Here is a 15736-nt window from a genome sequence, read left to right as displayed (position 1 = left end):
AGCAGCTTCTGCAGCAGAGTAGCAGAAAGGCTGGGCAGAACAGGCAGCTATTTACCTGCCCAGGTGCAGCACACACATGCGTTAAGCTGCCTACTCTCCTGATGAACAGACCACTGACCTCTTACAGCAGCCAGATGAGCAAGAAAATCACCCATTCAAAAATAGGGCTTTTATTTTTATGTAAAAAAAGAGTAAATAAAAATGGACTTTTTTTCTGGTCAGGTTCTGACAGCCACAAACTGCTGGCCCCACTGCCTGCGTGTATCTCCTACCATCAGTTGGAGGAAAGTCAAACAGTTAAGACAAAAACAATGCATGAAGCTAAGACAAATGTTACAGAATCTCTGCAGCAAAGAGAACAAAGCAACCTGGATCCTTCCCCATTAAAAGGAGCTAAATTCCTGGGTCAACACCACCCCCCTAACAGAGGAGAGACCTCCTGCCCCTAGCGAGCCACCCCAGATAAGGAAAATTAAGACAACTCTTTCTGAAACCACTCAAGCCCCATGCCTGGCGCCCCTTGCAGAGCTGCCTCCAGCTAAGCTTTTCTTCATGAGGATTCTGGTCCCAACAGCCCTTATACGGGCCAGCCACCTTCTGGTTACTTTGCTTCTGCCCCCAGCAGCATCCCCACTTCTAGCCTTCTAAGCATATTAAATATCAGTACCAGAGAAGGCAGCTGAAAGCACTGCAGTCCCATTCCAACAACAGGATAGAAATGAGCAAAGAGCCAGCGCGAGGTACACACTGACCAAGTCGCTTGGGCACTGGGTCTGGAGATCAGCTGACAATTAACAAGCAGGTCTCTGCACTACAAAACAAAAAGCAGGAATTTAATGTTCTAATCCTTTTATGATAAAGTTTGAAAAAAGTACTGAAGAATTTTTTCAGTAATTTCTGAAATTTAGCTGAGGGTCAAGCCAAGCATATGGCCAGATTAAAACCAGAGCCCTTCAAATAACCAATCTGTCCCCACCCAAACCCACTCAGATGGGCCATGACAAAGCCAGTCCTCCAGACACCAACGTATTCTGTGACTGTCAGGTAACAGCTCCAACCTCGGAAGAAAAGGAAGAAAGAGGCAGGACAAGATGTGGGGAGAAATGTTATTCCTCCCTCTCAAGGTGAAAACAGAGACACCAAGTAAGGGCCAGGAGCTACAGCTTCCCTGAAGGTAGCACTTCTATTGGCATCACGGCGTTCAGCTTTAGAGAGCAATCCAGTGCAGGGGCTGTCAGGCACCCCAGTCCTCTGGCAACCCTTAAAACAGGATGAGGAGCGGTACCTGAGCAGGGTGTATCCCGGGTTAACACACCTGCTCACTCGTATACACAAGCGAAAAGGAACTTGGAACTTGCTGGCCTGTCTGCCACACAGCCAGTCCTCTTTCTCAAAGCCTCAGACTCCTCCCTCCCCACCGATGCGGTCGACTGCTTTGAACAGATCCAGTCGCTTACTCCGAGCTCTCTTCTACCTCCTTTTGTTTCTTCTTCTTTTTCTTCTTGGTGCTGGTCTCACTGGTCTGCAAAGGGGTTGGAAAGGTCAGGAAAGAATCGAAAAGAACCCCCTGCTGCTCACTTCAGAAGGAACTGCCCCACTCCAGATGCAGTGCAGGCTCCCCACGGCCACAATCCTCCCTCACCACCACCATACAAGCGCTCAAGCACGCCTGACTGAATGCCACCATCCTCCCACCTGGGCCTGTTACAGGGCACCAGAGCACAGAGGCGATCTGGCAGGAACATCTACCCACCCACCCGCTGGGGCACAGATGGCTGCTCACCCCATTCCCGCCCCACTGCAGATCCACCCCCACAAGCCTCACCTGCCTGATCTCCCACCACCCTCAGCCAGTTCAGTTTACAAATGCACTTACATACAGACACCTTTCTCTGCCTGTGGGGAGCCTGGCACTTTAGGGACATGCACAGAAGGATGCTGATGCATTCATCCTGGAGACAGTAGGGAGAGACAGCAATCTCTCCCATGCTTGGACCACACCATGACAGCATGGAGTTACATACCACTTCTATTTGCTCTCCCCCACTCCCAGCTGCCTCTTTGGCCTTCTTCTCTTTCTTCTTCTTTTTCTTTTTCTTTTCGCTCAGCTCCTCTGGTGGTGGGGTGGCAGGGGATGGTGGGGTCATAGCCTCCTCACTTTCACTCTCCGAGTCTCGCTTCCTCTGTTAGGGGAACACATTGTCAGCCATGCCACCTTCCAAAGGAGCTCAAGTGATGGGAAAACAATTTGCAAGCCATTGCAACTATTTTGCCTGGTTCAATCAAACTTTGCTGTTAAAAAGGCTTTGAGCAGGGCAGCGAGCTACAGACTGCCAGTGGTCCACTCCAGCATACACTGTCTGGAATTTGTTTCTGCCAGAGCTGCACCTTGTATTACTGTGTTTCCTGTACCCCAAATGCTCCAGAGTTTGAAACGCTGCTGCACCTTTCCAAGTGCATGCACAAGCCCTGACGTAGATCCTTCAATCACAGCACAAGCCCTGACTTAAGCAACTCCTGCATGGAGATTTCTGCAACTGCCCGTAGTCTCCAGAAAGGGTCTCTGGCACAACAAATCTCCATTGTGGCTCCATACAACACTTCCTTGGATGCTGCAGCTTGTACACAAGTCAGAGCTCCTTATACTCATACTGTGCTACAGAACTCACACTCAAAGTACAAACACCCTGGGGGAAGACCCTAAACAGGTCACCCTACAGGTGGCTCACGGGCCTCGCAACCACAACACACATCAGGGCACTAGGTTCCCAGAATACAAAACACCTTCCCTTGTAAAACAACGAATCAAAGCAGCACACAATCCAGCAACTGATACCAACTGCCTGAAGGAACAGGAGCATATTCACTCCTCATCAGGGCCCAAACAACCTTACAGCCAGAAACCACTGATGATACTCACTTTTGGAGCCCTCTCCAGCTCTGAAACAACTCTGGGAACAGCAGGTGCCTCTTTCTTGCAAGCATCCCTGAAAGAGAAGATCCCCAGGCTCAGCAGGACACCCACTGCCTCACACCACTCTGTACAAGTACAAAGCCCTGTCCCCCTTGCAAGGGCTCTGTAACCCACATCACATGCTGGGGGGGCAGGGGCTGGTGTGGGGACGACCTGCAGCCTGCACCAGAGCCAGCTGGGCTGGGCAACAGCAAGGCCTCCCCCATTTAATTTAGCAGACTGACTCCCTCTAAAACCACAAGCACAGGCTAGAAAGGGATAACTGTCTGCCCAGGGCCCTTCCCTCCAGTGCAGCCCACTAGCAGCACATTACCTGGGACTGCAAGAAATACCACCACACCCCACGGGTCCAGACTGGTCCTAGCTCAGACAGTCTTAGGCTATGCCTAAGGTGTTCCAAGCACAAATGGCAGCACCCAGCCCAGCCACTGCTGCACGGGGCTCCCCTGTACCCACCATACAGAAGCCACACACCATGTACCCACCTGTAATCCACATACTCCTTCTTCCAGGAATCTGGTGTGTTCTCATTGGGCTTTCCATGCTTGTCCAGCAGACCCTTCTGGACCATCATCCTCTTTTGACTGGCCTGTGAGCAACATGAACAAGTCAGCCTGCAGCTCCAGGGAGGAGAAATCCTCCCAGGGCTTCACCCACTCAGCCTAAGAGGAAGTAATCCAGGAAGAAGACAAGCCAATAACCAGAGCGTTACTGATTTAACGCTTCTCCAAGGACCTTCTAATAAATTACATAAAACATCCCCTGCACAGCAGCCTACGAGTCTCAAGACAGAAGGTATCTTCATCAGTAAATAAGGGCTACTTTGTGGGGAAGTAACAGCAGCAGAACAAGATGACTGCACATCATGGAGCTCAGATCTTTGACTGGGTTTCTCCAGTTTAAATGACCTGACACATTTCAGCCGAACCACTCCAGCTGCAAATTAAGTCTGGAGCAAAGCCTTGCAAAGTGCTTGAACTGGACCACATTACCTCACATTTGCTGCAAGATACATGTACATGCATCCCCACAGCTTTCTACATTTCACCTGAACCACAAGACTGGAATTAGCCACAGCAACACCAAGTTTTAAGCCCACACTGCATCACTCACCACAGTGAAACACCAGTCTGGCTGCAGTTATGCTAGTACCGCTGGCCTCCGTGACTACCACATGCTTGAGACAGGAGAGGAACCCAACAACTGTTCCCACTGCTCCTGTCCTTTAGCAATTTAGCGTCTCACAAGACAGTTTCCATTTTGGCACTGTTGCAGTTGCACCAGAAGGAAAAGCAGCTCCTTGCCCAGCCCCTCCAGAGCCATCAGTACAGGGTGATAGATGAAGGTCATCTTTGCACAGAGTGCTAATGCAATCCACTTCACATCATTTGGCTCTCTATCATTTGGCTGGTGCTGTACAGACCTGAAAAGCCCACACCCGAGAACCAGCCTCAGCTGGACCTTGAGTAGAGCTGCCTAGGCTCTGCCGGGAGGGAAAGCCTCACTGCCACCAGCACTGGGCTGGCACAAGACCCCCTAACTGGGAAGCGCCACCATCGTGGCTCTAGAAGAGCACAGTAGAATTACACCGAGGCCCTGGAGAAGGCACCGATGCAGCTCTGCTCGAGGGGCCTGGAATCCCACATCCTGACAGCTGGGCACCCACCACTGCCCTGGGACTGACTGCGCCCCCACACCACTCACCTTGGGACCAAGACCCCATCTGCGGGGATACGTGTCTCTCTCCATGATGACTCTCTTGATCTTCGCCACAATGCCATGGTCGCAGGTAGAAATGACTGCTGTGGTCATCAAGGCAATGGCTACAGAAGCGGGCAGAGTTCATTAACTTTTTAATAGCAGAACTGCAACAGCAATGCAGGAACCTGCTGTGTTCAGCCTGTTCTTCCTCTGTCAGCACAAAGAGGAGCAACACCCCCCACCAGCATCATTTCACCCCAAAACAGTGAGACCAACCATTTCCTAGAGCAGCACCAACACCGCTGCATGGGAAAGAGCTCTGTGAGCAGCTGCTGGAGCACTTCCAGGCAGCTCAAGGAATTCCACTACAGAAAGAAGCACTGCTGCTCCTTCCTCAGCTCCCAAAACCTTGCAGAGCCAAACTGCAGGAGACTAATTTTACCAATAAATTATGTTTTTCTTGTCAGGTCCCTGAGATGACAAGAGTGCTAGCAGTACAGAAAAAGGGTGGAACGGCTTGGCTGCGTTAGACCTCCAAGGTCCCTCAATCCTACAGGTCTGTATGGAGCGTGAGGCTGTGCAGCACTGAGCACCATGATTGACCATCTGTACAGTATGTCAGCTCCTGTCACCTACACAGCTTCTTTGAAGACCCTAGTTAGAACAAAGGGCCCTTTAGAGTCACTTCACAGAAGCTGGTAGTTGCTCCAGTCCTTTTACACCCATATGCTCAGGAATTGTGATGTGCCAGGTGGCAGTATGTGATCAGACATCATCCCTCATCTCAGTGAGGACAGAGCTCCAAAAGAGGGGCTCCAACCCTGCCAGCACCACTTCACTCCTGCACGCAGCCAGCCACACACCACAGCAGCCCCCAGTAGGACACTGGGAGACTAAAGGGTCTCTGGAGGCTGCACAGCACCCAGACCCTAGAACAGGAATCAGGGTGCTGCAGGAGGGCAGCACCACTGCACTCAGAGAATGGATAAACTTTGTCATCACCTCACACACAGAGCGCACCTGAGCATTATGCAGCTGAGAGCAGGCTGAAGAACTCTTCACACCTTGCCAAGGACCGATGCAGCCACTGTTTCTTAAAATCCTGGCTAAAGATGGCTGGTGTTGGGCACACTAGCCCACAATCCCCATGAGGAAGCACTATTTAAACCTTCTGCACGTGGGGACTCATTTGTTGTGCATTCACTGGAGCACAATCTGTTATTTCTGCAGCTAGCTGGGCACAAGAAAGAACAAGTAGTTCCATACCTAGGCAGATAGCTTCTCCTTTTGTGGTTATGACAACAATCTCCTGATTAAGTTCAATACCATCTTCATATCTCAGGACACCAGGTAGCATGATCTTGGCTCCATAGCAAATGGCATTAACCTGAAAATGTAGGGAACAGGAGGGCTTATAAGCTGTTACAGAATAAAAACAAGGTAAGAAAGGTCTCTAGTATTTTAGCTTCCCATTGCCATTACTGTCCCAGCGATAACATCCCTACATATCTATTTCTTATTGTCCACTATATAAAACTTGGAAGCTTTGGATAACGCAAGTAAAGCACCTACCACAGCAAACAACATGAGGCAGAACTCTTACAACGATCAGCATTCTCCTGAAGTGAGGAGAGCAGCTCCTCTGCTACTCAATTCCTGGCTCTTGCATCTTACTGCTGATCTGGCAGTGGCCCATACTGGGTCCTACATAGCTCACAATCTGGATAGTGCCAGACACCATGTGAATCCTGATCCCCCATTTATTGTATTAGCTGTACAAGTGCTCTGGTTTTGACTGGGACAGAGTTAATTTTCTGCTCAGTAGCTGGTACAATCCTGTGTTTTGGATTTTGTATGACAACAATGTTGATAACACACTGATGGTTGTAGTTGTTGCCAAGTAAGGTTTAGACTAAGTCAAAGACTTTCAATTTCTCAGGCCCTGCCAGCGAGAAGGCTGGCAGGGCACAGGAAATTGGGAGGGGACACAGCCAGGACAGCTGATCCGAACTAGCCAAAGGGATATTCCACACCACAGGACATCATGCTCAGTATATAAACTGGGGGGAGTTGGCTGGGGCCTGCTGATTGCCGCTCAGGTACTGGCTGGGGATCAGACAGCTAGTGGTGAGCAACTGTATTGTGCATCGCTTGGGCTTTCTCCCTTTGGGATTTTATTCCTTTCTCTGTCCCCTTCTCATTACAATTGTTATCATTAAAATAAAATATAACTATAATAATTATTACATTGTTCTTATCTCAACCCCATGAGCTTTACTTTTTTACTGAATCTCCTCCTCATCCCTCAGGGTGGGGAAGGAGGAAAGGGGGGCGAGTAAGTAGCTGCACGGTAGTTTGTTACGAGCTGGAGTTAAACCACAAGACGTTAGGAGGACATTTTGCAGTCTCTGGCTGTCAAGTGGCACTATCTCAGTAACTCACCGCACTGTCTTTCATGACTAGCCGCTTGTGTGAAGTCAGCAGTTTCTCCAATGGCAGGATAACTCTTCGCAGGTAGCTGTCATCCCTGTTGTTGTCATACTGCCACTGTGCATCCAGTACATCGTGCATAGTCACCATGTTGTCCTGCAAAGACACAACCCCTCTAAACTCTCCTACCAGCCACCAACTCAAAACACACACAAGAAAACAGCTGAAGTCCAACAGCAAATAGTGTACTGAAAGGGAGATAAACAGATGTCTGACTCAGAAGCATCAAAAAAGCAACCTAAAAGAAGCAAGAATATCTTCCATCAGCAGTCTGAGGTCAGCTTGAGCTGTGCTACCACAGACTTCAGCCCAACCCATCTCAGATAGCACTTGGATCTAGTGTGTAAGGTCTGTCCACATGAAACTTTGAAGTATGACCAAACAAACTAACACCTGGGACATCTAGACCAAGATCGGTGAGTAGAGGTCTATATAAACCAGCTCTTCAATCTGTGACATGGAATAAATACTGGAATCAGCTGTAAGCACCCCAACACCCGGAATTCAGAAATGATTGCCAGTGATTACAACTGTGGTAAGTAAGAGCACAGATGGATGGGGAAGCACTTGCATTCTGACACTCCTGCTTTGCAAGTAAATAAATTAGTTCTGGGATCTGGATCAGCAGCAAGACCCAGCTATGACCAAACTGAAAAGATTGTAGACAGCAAGCAGTCACAGACTGCTAAGCAGACAGCTCACACACCTGAACTCACGGCACGTGCATGGTTTGTGGGCCAAGAAACACAGGTGGCATAAAACACCTTGGGGTTTCAGTCACCATGGTGTGCTTCCCAGTCACTCATTGTCCCAAAGCTTAATTACCAGAACAGGGGCAACACCCTGAACTGAGCTCAACACTTTGGTTACGGGCCGTCTATGGAAGAGCCCCCACATTTTCAGGGCTATTCACAAAACTTCCCCCAGCCACCATGCACCTATATACCATCTCCCAACACTGTAAAACACAATTCCAATGAACTCTCGCAATTTTGGCAATTTTAAATTTGCTGGTTATAGTTACAGCTACCACTCTACCTTCTCTCCCAGGATTCCTGAGCGCACTCTGCGGAGCTCTTGCATCTGGCCCCCCACACCAAGCAGCAAACCAAGATGAACACAGAGTGTTCGGATGTATGTGCCTGCTTCACAGCTCACCCAGAAAATACCTGAAACGCAGGACAGAAGAGTATTTAAATATGTATCTAGAAATGAACCACATCAAGAAGCTCGCTCCAAGTGAAGTTCTGTGCCCAACCCTTCACAGAGCCATCAGCCTGGGGTGATAGATGAAGGTCATCTTTGCACTGAGTGCTAATGTTCTCTAATTGACATCATTTGGCTCTTCAACAAAGGATGCAACAGTACAAAGAGCCAGAAGGGACTCGCTTCTCAACAAACCAAAGTAATGCATGAAGCAGTTACTGCTCAATGATGGCAAGGATTTAGGACTTAAGACATCTTTCAAGAACAGGAAGCAGCCCATTTCACAGGAAATTTTGTCAACTGTCAGCTTAATAAGAAGGCGGCAGAAAAGCCCTGGTTTACCTAATCTTCTCTCAGGATCATACTCCACCAGCTTGCTCTCATAGATGGTTCTGACTCTCAGTTGTCGTTTGACAGCAGCAATGAGGGGTGGTCGCTGAAACAGCGCACCTGTCAGAGTTTCAATTGCCTGAGGGCAGAAGGAGAAATAACAGCTCACATCTACACCTTAATGTAGCACTTTGGGCTCTCCAGCAACCATGACCACTTCCATCAGTGAGAAACCACAAGGTTCATCATAATTTGGGGATGCCATATTTAATAAAGTCGATCTGAACCAATGATGTGGTCAAAATGCTACCCCAACTGCCAGTGAGTACAGCTAAGCTTTTTCATCAGGTGGCAGTATGTGATCAGACATCATCCCTCATCTCAGTGAGGACGGAGCTCCAAAAGAGGGGCTCCGACCCTGCCAGCACCACTTCACTCCTGCACGCAGCCAGCCACACACCACAGCAGCCCCCAGTAGGACACTGGGAGACTAAAGGGTCTCTGGAGGCTGCACAGCACCCAGACCCTAGAACAGGAATCAGGGTGCTGCAGGAGGGCAGCACCACTGCACTCAGAGAATGGATAAACTTTGTCATCACCTCACACACAGAGTGCACCTGAGCTCCACTCCTACCCTCTGATCTCCCACCAACACTGCACACTTTGCTTGTGAACTGCCAGCATGGCTAAGAGCATGCCGAGACTTACCCTGGCAAGCTGAGCCTCACTTTCAATTGCATTGTGCAGCCGAACAATTCCCACATACTCTTTGCCTGAAAGAATGACAAGAGCAGTCAGGAGTGGCCGCTTGCATTTAATATTGACCTCAAGGTCCACACTGCTTCACAGCCACACATCCACAGAGCCCTGACATTATCACAATCCTCTCTCCTAGGAAGTACATAGCGTTTATTATGGAGTTGGTTCCAACAAAATAAGTCTAAGTTACATTTATTTCTTCACCAAGTTTTATTTCACTGGACTGGTAGAGGATGAAAACAGTCTGTCAGAAGTGTTTTCACTGACTAAACAGTACAAGCCCCAGAGATGCAAAAAAACCCCAACCAACCAACCAAACTTGTGACAGCATACGTGCGCCCTCACTGTGTTGGAGTGAGAAAGATAAGCAACCCCTGAGCTCAAGGCACTGAAGGCCAAGGGTAGCCCTTTTAAAGACTGGAAATCTCCATTTATCTCCAAAAGAATGCCACATCTCCCCAGTCACTTAGACTGTAAATAGTCCCAGGCAATAAACGTACCTGCGCTCTGCTGGGATTTGACAAGTCGTGTTGCCCTCTCAATGCATACGATGAGGCACCCAGTCACCTTAGGATCCAGAGTGCCACTGTGTCCAGTTTTCTCTACTCGAAGGATGCGTCGAATCCATGCAACCACCTCATGGGAAGATGGATTGGAAGGTTTGTCTAGGTTAATAAAGCCAGACCTACAGTGCAAGATGACAGAGTAGGAGCTAAGCATCAGGGCAAACACAGCAAGAGCACAAAAACTTTGACAGTATTTGTAATGCCTGCAAAGATTTCTGTATTTCTACATAGCCAAGTAAGCGACGAGCCTCACAGCTACCCTCAGTAAGCACACATCCAGCTGCTCCACACACAGCAGGTGATTATTTCGCATTCAAAGAATTCTCTTCTCCCCAGCCTGCTCATCACTACTCTGCACTCAACCATATCAAATGCTACAAAGTCCAAGCAGTCTCAAAGTCTAGCAAGCCAAAAGATTTTCCATAAGACCCCAGAGACTTCCTCAAGTGTTTGCACGTCTGTCCAGAGACGAGCCACAACCCCAGAACAAAGCAAACTTTACAGGAAGTGACCAGCAGGTCCCATTTAGACATCTACTGGTTAGTAGCAAGGCACCGAGTCAAGCAGAGAGGTCAAAGGGGAATACAGAACAAAAAAATGTTTCGAGAATATTATATTAACTGTGAAAGAAAAATAAACCACTCTGGCCCTTATTACACTCACCTAACATAGTCAGAAATCTCTCTCTTCAGGGGATTAGCACCGGAAGAAAGAGGCGTGTAGTGTGCTGTCATCACATTTAACTTGTCAAAGTTCTACAAAATCCAAGCAACAAGTTACAAGTGTTCTTGAGCTTACAGTGGTTTCAGCATTGCTTTGCCCCAGTACATCTCCCCAGTCACACGTCTAACTTGTACATTTAAGCAAGAGAGCCTCTTCCAAAATGAAAACTACCCAACGATGAAACCACAACATTTTACAGAAAGGGAAGTCCTGCACAGAAAGAGATAGGAAAGCAGCAGAATACCAGCCCCAGAATAGATCAAGTGTGCCCCAGAAACTCAGCACAAACAACTCAGAAGTCTACACAGACCACAGGCCACTGTCAGACCGAAATAAATAGCTGAAGAAATCTGGTGGGGTCTTTACAGGAGATGGCAAACTTAGAAAGCAGGCATGCAAATGATACTGCTGGCCAAAATTTTTAACGTGATTTCTACACGTGGAAGGCTCGTCTCCACTTTGAGAGTCACGCATGCGGTTTCTTAGCAGCAGGGTTTGGAAGGAAGGAACCGTGCACCACCACGGGCCTGCACCGGGAGGGACAACGGAGGGGGCGCGGACGGGCCACGAGGTTGCCTATAACCCACTGTACCTTCAGCAGCAGGGGCCACTGGGACGTGTCCAGCTGGACAATCCGGGACTCGGGCTTGATGAAGAATTCCTCGGTGTGCTGGATGTCCTGGGGGCGGATGCAGATACTCAGGTTGAAGAACGGCGCTGGGAGGCCCGCGCTCCCGCCCGCTGCCACGCGGTCCCGCTCCCCGCCACGCGGTCCCGCCCTCCGCCCGCTCTCCCTCCGGTCGCGGCAGCGGGGAAGCCCGCTCTGGCACGCTACGAGCCACCGCCAGCCCGATTCCCGGACCCCGCGGCCCGGGCTGGGAACCCCTCGATCCCGCGATCCGGGCCCCGGGCAGCCCCGCGCTCACCGCTATATCCTCATCGGGCAGCGCCCGCTTCTCCTTCTTCCGCCGCTTCTTCACGCTGGAACCTGCGGGAGAGACAAGCTGAGCATCCCCGCCACGGCCCACCCGGTGCCGCCGCGCCAGCGGGGCAGGCCCAGGAGGACACCCACAGCCCCGAACCCCCTCCCGGGCCGGGCGCGCCCCACGTGGCGCCACAGCAGCCCCGAGCGAACCCCTCCCCGCCGGGGCTCCCCAAGCCTAAGCCCCAAACCCGCCCCCGCGCGAAGCCCGCGGCAGGGGCACCACCCCGCCGGTACACCCGCTGCGCACCGTCCCCATCCGCCATGGCCGCGCCGCGTGGTGGTGCCGCGCCGCGCAAGGACCGGAAGCGCCGCCCCCTTCCCGACAAGCCCCGCAGCAGCACGTGACCGCTCCCGTCGGCCCCAGCGCTGTGCGGGCGGGTGCCCCTCACCTTTCTCACGGGCTCCTCTGCCCGGTACAGAGCATCGGGCGCTCCAGCCCGGCGCTGCCAGCGGTCGCGGGGCCCGAACCGCTCCCCTCACCGTCCCGAGCCCCGCTACTCCCACGGCCCATCCCGGGGCCACACCGCTCCTGGGCGCTGCGGGCGGTGGCGTGGGCGCGACCCCTCTGCAGAGCGGGGAACGGCGGCCCCGCCAGCACAAACCGCAGTTACTGCAGCCGCGGTTCGCCCTGGCCTGGCGCCCCGAGGAAGGTTCTCGACAGTGACCAAACCTCACCCGCGTGCAGTTTTTAGTGTTCCGAGTTCAGATAATCCAGGCACTTTAAGCGACGTCCCGTCTCTGGGAATTAACACTACACAGCTATCGCTCTAGCCCGAAACAGTGTCTGACAGTCCCCACTTTGCATGGCCACCATGCGACATTCTAACAGTGGTTTCACCTGCTTTAATTGAAAAAGGTGGTTGCAAGTACTTTTGAAGCACAGACTTTTATTTTTGCTTCACAGCATGGCATGTCCGTGGCCAACCTAGAAAACATCATCAAACGCCTAATTAAACATTACTCATCTATAACTTTATGCAGATAAGAAAAGCTTTGTGGTAATTAACTTCTTCAGTATTGCAGGAATCAATGTTTGCATTGTAGCCAGGAAAACTGCAAGTTCCTAAGCGTGGAACCTGAAAAACACTGGAAAAGGAAACACTGGCAAAGCATTTGAAAACACTGCTGCCTCTGGAACCAAATATTAACATTGGAGGCACACGCAATACCACTTATACCAGAATTATTGTTTGCTTCTCCCTTCTCTCCCAGGTGTGCAAACAGGACCGATCTCTCTCCTGGAGCCTCAGAGTTCTGCCAGGATCTCTGGGGACTGTTTGCTGCAAACAGGTTTCCTTTACCGTTAGTGGGGTGCACTAGAATTGCTCTTTACGTACACAACATGCATAGTTCTCCTGGGACCACCAGTCTCTCTAGCTTCCACAGTAAGGCATCCCCTCCTTGAAACTGCATGTTCACGCCACAGATATTTGGCTAGGCCTGTGGGCAACAGCTGGGTGCACCAAGGGCAGCAGGTTCCTTTCTTTCTTTCCCACCTAACGAACTTGCCTTCTTTGCCTAAAGACGGGAAAAGCTCCCAAGAGGCAGAGGCGCCCCGCAGCAGGCCGGAACGCCGGCTGAAGAGAACTGCGCAAGCAGCCCATTCCCAGAACTCATCCCTCTCTGCCTCCGCTGTTCATTTCGCTCCTAACCGCCCTCAGCTGGAACGGATTTGCCATCTTGCAGTCTCACGGTCTCAGTTCCCCAGGTGGCCGCTGTCCTACAGAAAACAGTCAGGCCACAGCCACCGGTACCCGGGCTACCCGGCTCCATTCATTCGCCCGCCCAGAGCAGAATGTGCAGCCTCGCTTGGGCTGCAGCATCTTTTGCTTTCAGGAGAGGAAGAAGAAAAACCCAAAAACCTCATTTTCATGTGCTTTTTTTCTTTTTCCTTTTTTAAAAGAAACTCCAGCAACATTCAACTCCTAGATGGGCAGCCCCTCCAGCACGTGCACCCCAGGCGATCTCCTACTACAGAGTTTTCCTGCCCGCAGGCTGCCGCCGGTTCTGTCAGGAGCAGCCCGGGACCACACCGAACCAGACCCTTGGCTCTGGGGTGACATGTGCTTGGTGCGGTGGCTTCGGTCACAAACAGCACGTGGGTGGTTTATGGTGGCACACAAGGAACGAGCGAGTGAGGAGCACGTTTGCTTGTCAAGCGCTACTCGCTCCCGTTACAGAACCGGCATTAGGAATAAACGACGAGGCCACGCGCAGCAAGGCTGAGCCCGGCAAGGCCCTGCAGCGGCGGCGCTCAGAGCCCCTGCCCGGCGGGGCTGAGCATCTCCTGCAGCACCAGGTGCAGCAGGTGGTTCTGCTCGGCGCTGAGCAGCGGCCAGAGCTCGGCCTGCAGCACCTTCAGCGCCTCCGCGTCCTTCTCCTGGCACGCCAGCACGGCCGACTGCAGCAGCAGGAAGAGCTCGGCCGGCAGGTAGCTCGCTGCCGGCGGCAGCCCACCACCCGCTCCGCCGCCGCCAGGCCCCGGCGCCGCGCCGCCCTCCGCCGCCTCCCAGCAGTACTGCTCCAGCGTCCGGGCGTGCTCGGGCAGCAGCTTGGCGGGCGGCGGCTGCAGCAGCAGCAGCAGCAGCACCCGCGACACCTCGCAGCGCGCCAGCACGTCCAAGAAGGCGCCGCCGGGCGCGGCCCCGCCGCCGCCGCCGCCGCCCAGCCCGGCCCCGGCCAGCGCCTGCGCCCGCGTCAGCGCCGCCAGCGCGCCGGCGTAGTCGCGGCCCAGAAGCAGGCAGGAGGCGCGCTCGGCCAGGCAGCGCAGGGCCTCCAGCGGCAGCCGCGCCGCCGCCAGCAGCTCGGCCGCCCGCTGCAGGGGCGCGGCGGCGCGGGCGGGCCGGCCCGTATCGCGCAGCGCCGCCGCCAGCTCCAGGCACAGCCCGGCCGCCAGCGCCGGCTGCCCCCGCTCCAGGTGCAGGCGGGCGGCGAAGGCGCCGCAGCTCTGCGCCGCCGCCACGTGCTCGCCGAAGCCGCCGCGCAGCCCCAGGCGCTGCCGCAGGTCCCGCTCCTGGCGCAGGAAGAGCCTCGCCGCCTCGGCCAGGGCGGCCGCCTCGGCGGGGCCGTGGAAGAGGCTCTGGGCGCAGCGCGCCACGGCCAGCTGGCACCAGGCCGCGTAGGGCAGGCTCTCCTGGGCGCGCAGCTCCCGCGCCAGCGCCGCGAACTGCTCCGCCGCCTCCGCCACGTTCGGCTTCCGCAGGAACCGCCGCCGCAGCTTGGCCGACACCAGCCGGTACCGCGACAGGAAGTCCCCGTCCCCGCCGAGGCCCGGCCCGGAGCCGCCGGGGCCCGAGCCGCCCGCCGCCGCCAGCATCGCGCGCCGCTCGGCCCTGACGCGCCGCGCCCCGCCCCGGCCCGCCCCTCGTGCCGCCGGCCAACCGGCGCCCGGCCCGGGGCCACGCGGGCGGGGGGGGGGCCGCGGGCGGGGCCAGGGCTGCCCGGCCCTCCGGGGGCACCGCCGGGGACGGGCCCCCCTCACTGACCCCGGCACGGGCACTGCTCATGGGGGTGTCCCCGCGTCCCGGGGGTCGGTGCCGAGTAGTGGGAGCCACCCACACCAGTAAGGGAAGGTGCTGCGGGGGCTCCTGGCCGGCGACACCGAGCGTCAGCCGCTCTGCCCCGTGCCGTGTCCACCGGGCTGCCTCCTACCGGCGCCGGGGATCCCGTCTCCTCTCACCCGCCTCCACTGCCCCTGCCGTTCACCTGACCCCCCCCGCTGCTGCTGTGTGTGCTGCGTGGCCCTCGGCCGCGGGGCGGGCACTGGCCGCTGCGCCCCGGTACAGGCCAAAGGGTGCCGCGGGGCTGCGCTTGGCGGGGCGGGGGCGACCTGGCTTCCCGCCCGCTGTATGGACAGCGATACGTGTGCCCCGAAAGAGGCAGCTGTGCCGGGGTCAGTGAGGCGGGCCCGTCCCCGGCGGTGCCCCCGGAGGGCCGGGCAGCCCTGGCCCCGCCCGCGGCCCCCCCCCCGCCCGCGTGGCCCCGGGCCGGGCGCCGGTTGGC

The 15736-nt window shown here is 54.2% G+C and overlaps 2 protein-coding genes and 5 non-coding genes across 7 annotated transcripts; all 7 read right to left on the bottom strand.

The window, feature by feature from the left end:
- Positions 1 to 154: 154 nt before the first annotated feature.
- DKC1 (dyskerin pseudouridine synthase 1) lies at positions 155 to 12078 on the bottom strand. Its single transcript, XM_040614193.1, has 15 exons — positions 11982 to 12078; positions 11676 to 11737; positions 11342 to 11428; positions 10690 to 10781; positions 9961 to 10145; positions 9410 to 9474; positions 8714 to 8840; positions 8204 to 8334; positions 7118 to 7261; positions 5942 to 6062; positions 4679 to 4797; positions 3460 to 3563; positions 2921 to 2987; positions 2025 to 2183; positions 155 to 1522 (listed from the first exon to the last, which is right to left on the bottom strand). Exons 1-15 carry the CDS (start codon positions 11995 to 11997, stop codon positions 1454 to 1456), a joined length of 1548 nt encoding a protein of 515 aa, XP_040470127.1. The 5' UTR covers positions 11998 to 12078; the 3' UTR covers positions 155 to 1453.
- On the bottom strand, positions 4292 to 4367 carry LOC121097687. Its single transcript, XR_005831046.1, has one exon. It is a non-coding gene; the product is annotated as a small nucleolar RNA SNORD83 (small nucleolar RNA).
- On the bottom strand, positions 5437 to 5682 carry LOC121097685. Its single transcript, XR_005831044.1, has one exon. It is a non-coding gene; the product is annotated as a small nucleolar RNA SNORD17 (small nucleolar RNA).
- Positions 7894 to 8033, bottom strand: LOC121097690. Its single transcript, XR_005831049.1, has one exon. It is a non-coding gene; the product is annotated as a small nucleolar RNA SNORA36 family (small nucleolar RNA).
- On the bottom strand, positions 8433 to 8508 carry LOC121097683. The gene has a single exon (XR_005831042.1). It is a non-coding gene; the product is annotated as a small nucleolar RNA SNORD83 (small nucleolar RNA).
- On the bottom strand, positions 9060 to 9305 carry LOC121097684. The gene has a single exon (XR_005831043.1). It is a non-coding gene; the product is annotated as a small nucleolar RNA SNORD17 (small nucleolar RNA).
- A 1522-nt stretch (positions 12079 to 13600) lies between the features above and the next one.
- LOC121097327 (40-kDa huntingtin-associated protein-like) lies at positions 13601 to 15081 on the bottom strand. Its single transcript, XM_040614195.1, has one exon. The coding sequence runs from the start codon at positions 15048 to 15050 to the stop codon at positions 13989 to 13991; it is 1062 nt and encodes a 353-aa protein (XP_040470129.1). The 5' UTR covers positions 15051 to 15081; the 3' UTR covers positions 13601 to 13988.
- Positions 15082 to 15736: the final 655 nt, after the last annotated feature.

Source organism: Falco naumanni, chromosome 14 (genome assembly GCF_017639655.2).
Source record: "Falco naumanni isolate bFalNau1 chromosome 14, bFalNau1.pat, whole genome shotgun sequence".
NCBI classification, from domain to species: domain Eukaryota; kingdom Metazoa; phylum Chordata; class Aves; order Falconiformes; family Falconidae; genus Falco; species Falco naumanni.
This window is presented reverse-complemented; position numbering and strand designations above follow the sequence as displayed.